The 12,259-nt window shown below is 38.5% G+C and overlaps 1 protein-coding gene across 1 annotated transcript; it reads right to left on the bottom strand.

Annotated features, from left to right (window-relative positions):
* Positions 1-8,686: 8,686 nt before the first annotated feature.
* FAM43A (family with sequence similarity 43 member A) lies at positions 8,687-11,004 on the bottom strand. Its single transcript, XM_044070496.1, has one exon. It carries the CDS (start codon positions 10,784-10,786, stop codon positions 9,680-9,682), a length of 1,107 nt encoding a protein of 368 aa, XP_043926431.1. The 5' UTR covers positions 10,787-11,004; the 3' UTR covers positions 8,687-9,679.
* Positions 11,005-12,259: the final 1,255 nt, after the last annotated feature.

A 12,259-nucleotide genomic window follows, 5' to 3' on the forward strand; every position in this document is an offset into this window, starting at 1 on the left:
CCCAACCTAAACTGTATACGCATTGTGCAGCACAGTATAAGAATGCAAACAATGCTACTGTCCTTTGTTCTGCTTTTTTCACTGTTTCCTGTCTCCTTAGTTTACCACATATATTTAATGACTTTTCCTGTAGTTCACATCTAGTATAAGACAAACATTAGGCCCTGACAAATCAGGTTTTTAATGTTTGTCTGTCTGTCTCCTGTCCAGGATGCATACAATAGGATATTGATCCCTGAACTGGAAGGGAGCTTAAACTGTAGCTTCAGAACAGAACAGGAAGCAGGTCTGTTGTGACAGCACAATTTGGGTAATTTCCTTTCCTAACACTGACCCTTGACAGCAATGCTCAGCTGCTAACAAAAAATGCACTCTCTCTCCCTCCATCAGCAACTGGTTGCTGATTTTTCACAAAATTAAGTAGCCAGCATCTTCTAGAAAAATAAGACAGCAATGCTTGGATCATAAAGGGCCAAGTGCTTAATATAACATATGGTAAGTTATGTAAGGTTTACATTTTAAGTTTAGTCACATAACTATAGTAAAATGCCTACGATAACTGTGCATTACTCTCTCATATACATTTTCATAACTTTCTAGGGAAAAAAAAACAATTAACTCATGTTTATGCAGCACTTTTTACATCTACTTTCTCTGATCAGCTAGTATTATCAATGGCTGCTTTCCTCATACATTTTTATTCATTATTTGCCACTCAGGATATAAACTGAACACAGTAGTTGACATGGAATACAAAAGAAAAAAATGTATAAAACTCCACTTCCTACTTATCAGTTGATTAACACGCTATTTCAAAAAATAAGTCGTAAGATTCAGAAGAGAGAAAAAAGTGCACACAGCAGAGGAGTTCTTTAACAAGGATGCTGCATTAAAATAAACCTTTTAATTTGTGTTTATACGAAGAGCAAGCATATTGCACAAGAAAATTTTTAATGCATTTAAAATAATTTTATGGTCAGTTGGACATTTCTGTCACTGATTATATCTGACTTTAAGAGGAAGGTATTCAATGGATAACAAAAAAAAACACATTTCTTGAACTGCCTTACTTATTTGTATAATTGCTTTTAAAATCAGGGTAGCCAGTCATTATGGTTGAAAGCTAGACATTCTCATCACAGATTTTATCCAGTAAAAGGATATTTATTTTTTAATTCCATTTCATATGGCTCAGAGTTGTAGTACCTGGGTAATAAAAGCACAGTGCAGCACCCCATACTTCATAACATGGTTGATGGATGCTTATATATAAATAATCATGCCACACACACCCCATTTCTGCTTGTGCACTATTTCACGGAACTGCAACTGCAATTCTCCATCCTTACACTATGTAACTCATGCTAAAGCAAAATGTATATAACAAAATAAACTTCTATTACACCACTACTCTTTGTATCTAGGCAAAATGACATATCATTACTGTCATGATGTTCTGTTTTACTCACTTTGGGTCTGTCTAAAGAGAAATTGTTTTTTTTTCTTACGGATTAAAATACAGAGAAGAAATGTTTAAACACCATCAATGAAAGTGAAAACGTGTGTATGTATGTACGCACGTATAATTATATATATATATATATATATATATATATATATATATATAAACACACATACCCACACAAATAAATGCAAATGAGTTTATAATGAATAATCACCAGGGAATTTGATCAAAACACAAAATGTTAAATAAACTCATCGGTTACTACTAATTGTTATTACAAATCATTGCGAAAATGTACTCAAATGTAAACCCATAGGTTACATTTTTCTGCTTACCAGGTTAAAACTAAAAAAAAAATTTTTACATGGGGCTTTGCCCCCTAATGCAGGCTCTCCACCCTCACAATCAAATTTAAAAAACTCCAAGGTCACACAAAGTCGAAGGACAAAAAAATCCTTGAATTATGTAATGGGTGAATATATATATATATATATATATATATATATATATATATATATATATATATATATATATATATATATAGTTTATTATCTTCTTCCGGCTTTTCCCCATTAGGGGTAGCCACAACAGAACTCCGGTCCACTAATGATTGGCAGTAGATTTTTACAGTGCGAATTGCCAGCCCGACACCCATCCTTCAACGAAGGCACACCCATTTTACACATCTTTCGAATGCCACTCGACCGCGGGGAGGAAATGCAGACTCCACACAGAAGGCGGTCCAGCCGAGAATTGAACAGGAAAACCTCTTGCTGTGAGGTGACAATGATACCACTGCACCACCGCGGCTTATACACATGGTTTACTATTATAATAATGTCAAAATTTGAAATAAAAATAGTACTTAACAGCAAATTGATTGGTTCACCGTAAGTACACAACCTAACGGCCTTATTGTCGAAAATTAGCTGTTAATGCAGAAAATGTCGACAACTACATTTTATGGCATTAACAATGCCACCCTTGCCGTAACTTCCTAACCCCTACACCTAGCATCTCGTTTATGCAGGGGGCAAGCCCCCCTGCACCCCCCACACCCCCCCTAACTATTCCAACTCTTGAGATCGCACTACAGTGAGGAAACGGAAGTATTTCCCTAACCGCACTGTACCGCATTCCGTGTACATAATCTAATGTTATATTTGCGAATGCACAGTACATTTGCAAATGTACCCATTCGATTACATAGCTTGCACACATGAACTATTCAAACATCTGTAGTTCAAATAGTTCATAGGCATACAATGCTACGCCGATATTTCAATAGTAAACCCATATATTTTATATATATATATATATATATATATATATATATATATATGGGTCTCAGCCTACCGACCACGCGACCGACCGATACGACAGAGCCGACACGACCGACAGATACAGACGAAGAGGGTAGAAGGGGTAATGGTATGCCGACAGGTAAGTGATAAAGTCAGGGATGTAGAAGAGTAGGGTGTGTAAGTGGTGAGTGGTGGGATGTGAGATGTAGGGTTAGTGGTGTGGTAGTGGTTGTTGATAGGTGCTTGGTGTGAGGGGTGTGGGTGTGTGTAGTGGTAGTGGGGGTAGTCGGGAGGTATGTAGTGAGCTGCAGTGGGGGTCGGGGGTGTGGGTGTGTAAGTGAAGTAGGGTTAGGGGGTGGTAAGGAGGTGTGTTGAGTGTCGGGGAGTGGGGGTTGTGTAAGTGAGTTAGGGGTTAAGTAGGCAGGAGAGAGAGTGTAGGGGAGTGTTGGGGCTTGGGGTTGGGGTAAGTGAGTTAGGGTTAGGGGGCAGGGGTAGGAGAGTGCAGGTGGTGTGTGACCTTAGGGAGGTAGGGTGGTTAGGGGGGTTGGGATATGTGTGTATGTGTGTACTGTGTTGTTGTGTTATGCGTGTAGTGTGTGGTGTTATGGGTGTCGTGTTTTGTCGGGGTTGGTTTTTGTGTGTTGGTTTCTGGCGTCGGTGATTTCTGTTCGGGGAAATCGTGGGTTGGTCTTTTAGAAGTAGGCCCATATAGATATATATATATATATATACACATATACATATACACACACACACGTATATATATATATATATATATATATATATATATATATATATATATACACATACATATATATATATTTTTTTTTTGGTAGCTGAAACAAGTTAGTCTCATAGGTTATGTGGTTGCACAATGTTTCATAACACACTGTCTGAAGTCTTTAGAATCGTCTCCTTGTGAATCAGTCTAGTCCCTGCAACCAAAATTTAAAGAGCTAACATACAGTACAGCCATTTATACAGCATTTGCTTGCTTCCCTTACTGTTAATTTCCATGGGGTGGGGAAGCATACCATATTGTCCATTTCTGCAAAGTAGCAGAATCTGTCTCTTTATAGTTATCTTAAAAAGATACGTGAAACCTATAACCAATGTATGGTCATCAGACATGTGCTCGTAGCCATTTTCACCACCAGCCTGAGTAACTAGATAGGCAATCGTGTCAAAGCAATGTAGACAGATCTGTCGAGTAACCGGATTATCATTATATATCAGTATGGCAGACTCAAACTGGGGCGCAGCAAGTCAGCAAAAGAAAGAGGCCATGGCATGCACGAACTGTATTAGCACATCAAAATTATAGTATTCTGAACTTAAATTCACCAGCCACACAATTTGGAGGCATAAATAAATAATTGTGTGTAAAAGTTTTTGCATAAAGACCTACAGATGAAACCACACACAACATCTGAAAGTGTGCAGTCAGCTTAGAATAGAACTGAAACTAAATAAGACTAATATCCCCCGACTCGTCTGACAACACAAACAGCTGTCCCACCTTCAGCTGGAGAAATCCTCACAGGATTTAAGATGGCAATACATTTCTCCCTCTCTTCTCAAAGGTCATGAAAGCACATTCCTTTCAAACACTGATGCCTCATTCTGCCAGCAGTCAAAAAAAAAAAAAAAAAAACTGGTTTTCTTTTATCTTTTTTCCTTCTGCAATGCTACACTGAGAAGGAAAAAAAGCAGTCCAGATCAAATAGGATAGGAAATAAAAAAAGACAAGGGAGAAGTTTAAATGACACAAGCAACCTCAAAGACGGACTGAGCATAGACCCCAATTATAATAATTCCTACTTGAACGTCAACCGACAGCAGAGGAGAAGCCAAAAGCAAACACTCATGCTTTCTTATGACAGCACGCATACATGTTCTTATGTTTCATCAAGACACATCCTGATTTCCAATAACACCAGAATGTGGGTTCAGCTTCTATCCCTCCATTCATCCCGACTTCTTTTATCAACCTTTGCAAGCGCGGTTGGGATGTCCCAACAATGAACATCATCTGGAGACTGTGTTCATACCACTGGGTGGTTAGCCCTACCATGGTTGTTCTCTACCACAGATACTTGCACAGTCAAACCTACACAGCCAGTTTTAAAAATGTCCCAATCCACCTATTGCATTGTCTTTCGAATGTGGAAAGAAACCAGAGCACCAGCTTCTATTTCTGATAATACTGCAATAAAGTAAACGCCACAAAGACAACATTGTAAACAAGTAAGTGGTAACCCAGGAAATGCAGCTTTGAATACTGCACCCCCCCCCTTTGTCCTGTGTACTCCTGTCCAGAACAACTATATACTCTGGGTTCCAATGACTGCTCTTGGAAACCATGTTTCAGCTTAATGTACACAAGGAGCTGCAAGTTACTGTTCTTAACCAAGATTAAAGTAAAAATCCAATCCAGTCACTCCACAACATAAAAATGTTTCAGCACCACTTATTGTCTACTCTGCCTTGATACAACTTTAATCCAGGGGTGGTATTCTTACTGACTAGGAGAAATTTACCCAGACCCTGGACAACTTACCCTGCTCTTTTTGATGGGCGTTGCAGGACGTTTTGCACCCACCTGAGCTACCACCAACTCAAGGCAGATGGAGCCTACACAGTCTAACGTCTAATTTGAAGAACACTCTGGAATGCATCACCCCCTTTTGCTTTTTTGTGATGTGTACATTACCTCCTACAATTTTGTACAATAGCTATCAGTTTATTAAAATGATCATCTATGAGCATGACTGCTACAATGGAGTAACCAACAATTTCAGGCTCCTAGTCACAGAACGTTGGTACAGGGATATTCAGCAATGGAGTATATGTACCTTTGAATCTTTTATGTGACCCATTCTGTTGAATTACATCAAATGCGAAGACCCTGCTCAATGCCCGTCTCCATTACTAAACATTCATAGGTGAAAAGAATTTTATCATAAATCAGTGTCCTTGCATTTAGGAGTGACTTTTATGATTTTCAAAATATCGTAAAAAGGTGTAAAATCTTAGAAAAGCAATAAAGTATCATGGGATGCAAGTAAAACATATTTTACATCAGTGCTACTGCCTGGATCAGGCTCATTTAGGGCTTTTGACTGACAGCACCCCAAAATGTAAAAATACAAATGTAAAATACAAGTTCAGTTTATATCTACTTTTAACAAGTCTTGCTCTTTACTTAGTTATGCTGGTTAATACACATAACTAATGTCGGTTTCTGGGTTACTCACAAAAAGGTATTGGTAGCATTTGAGTATTCACACAAAATGTCTTCTCCACAGTAAACAACCTTTCAATGTCACTTTACTATGTATAAGATACTAGATCTGTATACAATATTCTTGGTTTTACTAAAGCTTTTCTTACTGGCCCTCCACTGAAAGGGACCAGAATATTTCTCTCAGTTCTACAAGTCGTTTCTCTGGAGCATCACAGCCAAAGTAGGTATGGACAACACCAAAGAACCCCTTCAAGCCACCATCTCCAGCACAACATACTGTACTGAATGATATGTTTGAGGAAAACTAGGTACTTTTCCCAAAACAATTATGGCAATGAAAGAGCAAATTATTAATATTAACTTACAGAAAAGGAAAACTACACAAAGGAAAGCAAACCAAAAAACTAAACAACTACTGAGAAAAAATAGAAACTGCTTATGGAACTGGTCAATTACCATTATCTGTCCTGATGAATCTGGACTATAATATAGCATATGAACTACTTCCTGGAACAGACCAAAGGATTGGAAGCATTATCCAACCCCCTTCTTATGCAGGTCTCATTTTAAAGCACTTGTGACAATATGAACCAGAGCAGGAATACAGCAGAAAGCATCAGTTTTAGTAGTAATGACACCTCTCCAAGTAATGCCTTCATGTGATGTGCAATAACTACAATACAGTGTCAAATTGTAGAGCTAGAGAAAGCACATTTACACAACAAAACTAATGATGCACTTAACATCCGTTTGCATGTACCAATTTCACTGACAACATAAAAATGGGAAACATTTCTGTAAACATTTCTATCTGTTGCTGTTTTAAACGGCAACATCACTCAAAAATGCATACAACTACAGTCTCCCACACTGGTGTGTTAATGATAACAAAACATTTTGTAGTACTAATAGCATAATAGCAAGTCTTCTGATTCAGTACAGTTATCTCACCAGGATGTGAAAGCAGCCTGCACATCTTATCTCACCAGGATGTGAAAGTAGCCTGCACATCTTATCATTAACAAAAAAAATGTATCAGTGAAGCAGTGTTCACCCCACCCTACCAAAAAAAATAATAAATCAATAAACAGAGATCATTACAAGCACAGTTAACACTGGATATACCATTTCTGCTGTAGTTCACTTTGCAGAAACAAAACCTGCACTTCATTTATTCATCCCCACAACAGCTGCAGATATGAGACGGAGAAACAAAACCAGAAATTTATAAAGGCGACTCCAAGAAGATAAAGTTCTTATGGTATACTCTTATTTACCATACTGTTATTCTGCCATGTTGATTCTTGCTTTTCACAACTACTGTTTAGGGCGCTACAATTAGCTGTTGTTTCATCAAGGCACTAGGAGGTTAAACATAGACACAAATGTACTTTCCATTCCTTTCAGGTACACTACTAAAATGTGCCACAAATAATGGAAGAGGTTAACACAAAGAAACAGCCCTTTGCATGCAACAACTAGCTTCTCTCTGAAAAGTAACAAAAATGCTACACTGTTAGATAACCAAAATGCATTTAAACACTATTAAAATAATTTCTCCTCAAGAGCGGTTTTATATTTAGATTGTGGTTTTAAAGGAAACCATTAAGCATTTCCTTTTAGTTTTTGCAGTGGTTACTTACTATTCCATGGAATAATTTTCTGGAAAAAAAGACAAGTTAAAATCTGCAAATAATCTGCTTACTTTCTGGAACCAACTATCTTACATGCAGAATCAAGGACAAAGCATGGGATATAATCAATTACTACCAGAACATTTTTAAATACTGAGCATGTTTGTGTAGTAATAATGAAGAATTTAACAAAATTTCCATTTTATGGTTCTCAGCAGTCTTTGATTCACCTCATTTTTTCTACCGCCTGCCCTTGTTAAGATAAAAAAAAAAAAGAATTTCTGGTAAATTAATGTCTGGCTTTGACTGTAATATTCATTGTAGTTTCATACTCTACATTCTTCAGAAAATGCATGTTGATGAAAAACCTGTCATTCCATTAACTTTTCTAAAATACTTAGTGGTAACAAAAAATATTGCCAATTTTGAGCATCTTCCCATCATATTTAATGTTTTCTTTGATTAATGAGTAGGAAAGAAGTTGAGAATTATTTTCTGAAGAATAGAACATTTGTAAATAATATCATGCAATAATATCTAATGATAATTCTCAATGTTCAGATAAAAAGAAAAAATGGTGAGCAAAGGAACACAGCAAAAATCTGCAAAACTCAAAATTTCAGGACATGTGAAATGTATGTCCATTGCTCTTACACATTCATCTTACCAAAGAGGCAGATCAGGCTTAGGTAAAAAAATATATATATATCTATATATCTATATATCTATAAATCTAGATATATATATATGTATATATATATATATATATATATATATATATATATATATATATATATATATATATCTATATCTATATATATATATATATATATATATATATATATAGATATATAGATATATATATATAAATAAATAAAATTATACACATGCACACACACACACGAATCCAAGACTGCCAGCAGCTACTAACATCATTAAACTTTAAGTAAAAGGTATTTGAAGTCTGTGTTGTTCAACATTTGAAAACACCAGAGATGCACAACCTGTTATGAAAGGCAGACACAAAGTAGGCAAGTTTATTTTAATTACTTTATTGTTTCTAGGTGTGCAAACAGGAAACGAACACTGTTCTTAAAAAATTATAACTGTATATGCACCTTTGCATTATATATACATTGAACACATGACATTTAGTTTTCTTTTGCACAGCAAAGATAAAAAACAGTATATTTTATGTGGAACTTACTATGTACAAAATAAAACACTGGCAAAGAACTTCACAAGAGTGCAAATTTTACAAAAACAATGGAATGTCAAGGAGTTTTAAAAACAACTCCAGTGTAGATTGCTTCAGAACTGTAAACAAATGTCATCTTTATACAACACAAGTTACTTCAGGTGTACATTATTTGGCAGCTCTTCAAAACGGGAGCAGTCTGAGGTAAGTTTCAAGCAAAATGTAATAAATAAGACTGCATTCTCCGGACCCACGGGAAAGGGAAGATGTCCTTTAGGAGAGAAATCATGTCCCATTTATGCCAGACATACCCACAAAGTACCTTGGATGTTTAACAAAGAAAATTGACTTTCCGAATTGTCTTTGTTAGGTTATCGCATTGCGATAGGAGAAAACAAATCATTCGAAATCTTAGTCATTTTGTGCGTGACCGAGATTTTGAAAGCATTGCACATACCTTTTTAATATAATTTATATAAAGAACAAATACATCAGGCATACCTCTCAACTGCCACACATTAAGAGGTACCTTGCAGTCTCAGAATCTCTCAGCTGATCAGGAAGGGGACAGTCCATCCTGTCGCCAAGACTCCAGAGAAAACATTCATAATACTTTGGTGCCCAGTCATCAGCAACTATGGTTTGCAAAGATCACAACAATAATTCCACGAACCTCCAATGTCCTTGGCGAAGTGTTGCCTTTTCTGCCTTTCTCAAATCCACCTGATGAAAGGTTGAGAGGTATGCCCAGGTTCAGGCACAGCAACTGAGCTCCAGCAGGGTGCTGCAGCACCTGCAGTCTTTTAATGGCTTGTGTCCCCACTTTTCAGCTCATCCGATTTCATGCTCACTGCTGCCACTGTCCTCAAACCCATTTGTAATGACTGCTATGGGCACCCCGTCCTGGTTGCTCTCAATGGAGGACTCGCTGCTGGTACTCTCACCAGACAGCAACCGCATTACCCGCAGGTCTGCCTTTAAAACCTGCACGTCGTTGCCGATACTTAGCTCTCCTAGATCACTGATGAGCTGCGATAGCTCCTGCTTTCCATCGCAACCAGGCGTGGAGCCTCCTTCCTCCCTATAATCAATGTCCAAAATGTCCTCACATTCAAGATCTCCAGCCTGTCGTTGCTCCTCTTCTTCCTCCTCCTCCTCCTCGCCAGCGAGATCTTCGGTGATGGAGCCCAGCTTAGGAGCGCTTCGGCTTCGCTCCACCGGTGGCTTGTAGCAGCACTGTCCATTGAGCAGCAGGAGCTTTCGTAGTGGCACTAGCGGTACCCCATGCTCGCACCCCACCAGCTGCTGCTGCTGGTGCCGTGCGTCGTCCCGCCGCTTCAGCCTCTTAAATTCGGCTAGGGCGGTGGCTGATGTTTGGTACAGCAGCAACGCCATGGCCTGCGCCTTCTCTGGTTTGGACACAAGCACTGCATGACATCGCAACATCACGGCCTTGTGTTTAAGTTCGTGCCGATAGACCCAGGCAAAGACCCGCGGCAACCGCGGGTCAGCAACACAGTATGTAATGCGGTGAAGCAAGTACAGGTGGCCCGGACGCTTTGCCTTCTCATCCACATGGACCATTCTGATGCCTTGGGAACTGATGGTGAGTTTCATCTTGGTGCCGTGTTTGCCAAGCTCGCTCTTGCCCCATATTTTGCCCACAGCTACGTCCGTGCAACCCTCGCCTTTAGACAGGATGGTGGTGGCGTTGCCCAGATACAGTACGGTGTAAGTGGGATCCTCGCTGGTTATGCGCACTTTTTTCCGCTTGGACTTGAACATGCTTCCCACTCGGTTGAGTGCACTCTCAGGACACGACTTGGCAAAAGAAGTGATTGCTGAATAGTTTAGGCTTACCGCATAACCCTTCTGCTTCCCCTGTTGCTGCTTGTTGTCTTCTATCAGATCAAACTTGTTTTTCTTCCAGGGCAGCATTGCTGGTTAACAGGTCACGGGAATACAGGAGAGTTTAATCAGCGTTGGATACGCGCCCTTCAGACCGTGCAATCTGATATCCAACTGGTAAATGACTGCAGCTGCATGAAACTAGCTGCCCATTTTCCTTGAGCCATCCTTCCTGCAACATTCTTCAAAAGTTACAGCATATCTGACAAAGCTCATTCATCCTGAAAACTCGCGAGCCGCCTGAGCGCAGCGCCGCTAAATATAGGCGGGAGTGAACCATTTGGTGCTGTGGGCGGGGGAGAGGCAGTGCTCAAGATTCTGGGAGGGACAGAAGTCTGTGTGAAAGACACACAGAGAAAAAAGGAACAACAGTAGAAAAGGTGAAAAAAAATACAGTCCTTATGATTTGACATTTCATAATACGTTTGTAGTGGTTATGTCTTATTACTGTTGTGGGGGTGCCTTTCTTTACTCCAGATTGCCGAGATGGACACCTAGGCTTAGATGCAGAAGATAATGTCGATTTCTTAGCAGCCTGAACTGTTGAGAACGTTATGTTATTATTATTGGGTCTGGTACTTAGTTTCACTTCGAGCAGATCCCCAGGCTGGCCTATGTTTTGATCCTCAGCTCAAACTCAAAGCCGAGCGTTAAAATATATTCGGTTATTTCCTTGTGTTAATTCCATTAAGTATAAACAGTATGACTCTTTCTAAGGTTGCCACCTTTTCAAATGGCCAAAGTAGGACATTTTTTGGTACAAACATCAGATTTTACAGGCCGATACATATCCACGGTCAGTACAAAGGATATAACTTAACTTTTTTCCTAAATAAAAGCTTATTCTTGTATCATTTTAGTTGCGTATTCTGTTTCTTATAACATTTAGGTATTTTAGATACAGAATAACTTTTTTTATGCAACTATTACATAAAATATAGGCATTAATTTTGTCCTAAAATCTCAGGACATTTGCCACTTTTACAATTTTTTGTCAGGACACAACTGCCCAAAGAGGGACTGTCCCTCCCAAAGTGGGACAGGTGGTAAGTAACCCTACTAGCTATTGGTGAAATGTGTATAGGGTTACCACCTGTCCCACTTTGCGAGGGACAGTCCCTCTTTGGGCAGTTGTGTCCTGCAAAAAATTGTAAAAATTGCAAATGCCCTGAGATTTTAGGACAAAATTATTTCCTATATTTTATGTAATAGTTGCATAAAATAGTTATTCTGTATCTGAAACACCTAAATGTTATAAGAAACAGAATAAGCAACTAAAATACTACAAGAATAAGCTTTAATTTACTCAAAAAACTGAAGTTCTGTCCTTTGTACTGGCCGTGAGTATGTTTCCCCCTGAAAAATCTGACGTTTGTACCAAAAAATGTCCCACTTTGGGCATTTGAAAAGGTGGCAACCCTAAATGTGTAGTTTATCTTCTAATATTTGTGGCTATTGATGATTCGTTTATTTATCATCTATTACTTACATTCAGCATTGTAA

This window comes from Protopterus annectens, chromosome 4.part1, assembly GCF_019279795.1.
Source record: "Protopterus annectens isolate FY-2018-M chromosome 4.part1, PAN1.0, whole genome shotgun sequence".
Lineage (NCBI taxonomy): Eukaryota > Metazoa > Chordata > Ceratodontiformes > Protopteridae > Protopterus > Protopterus annectens.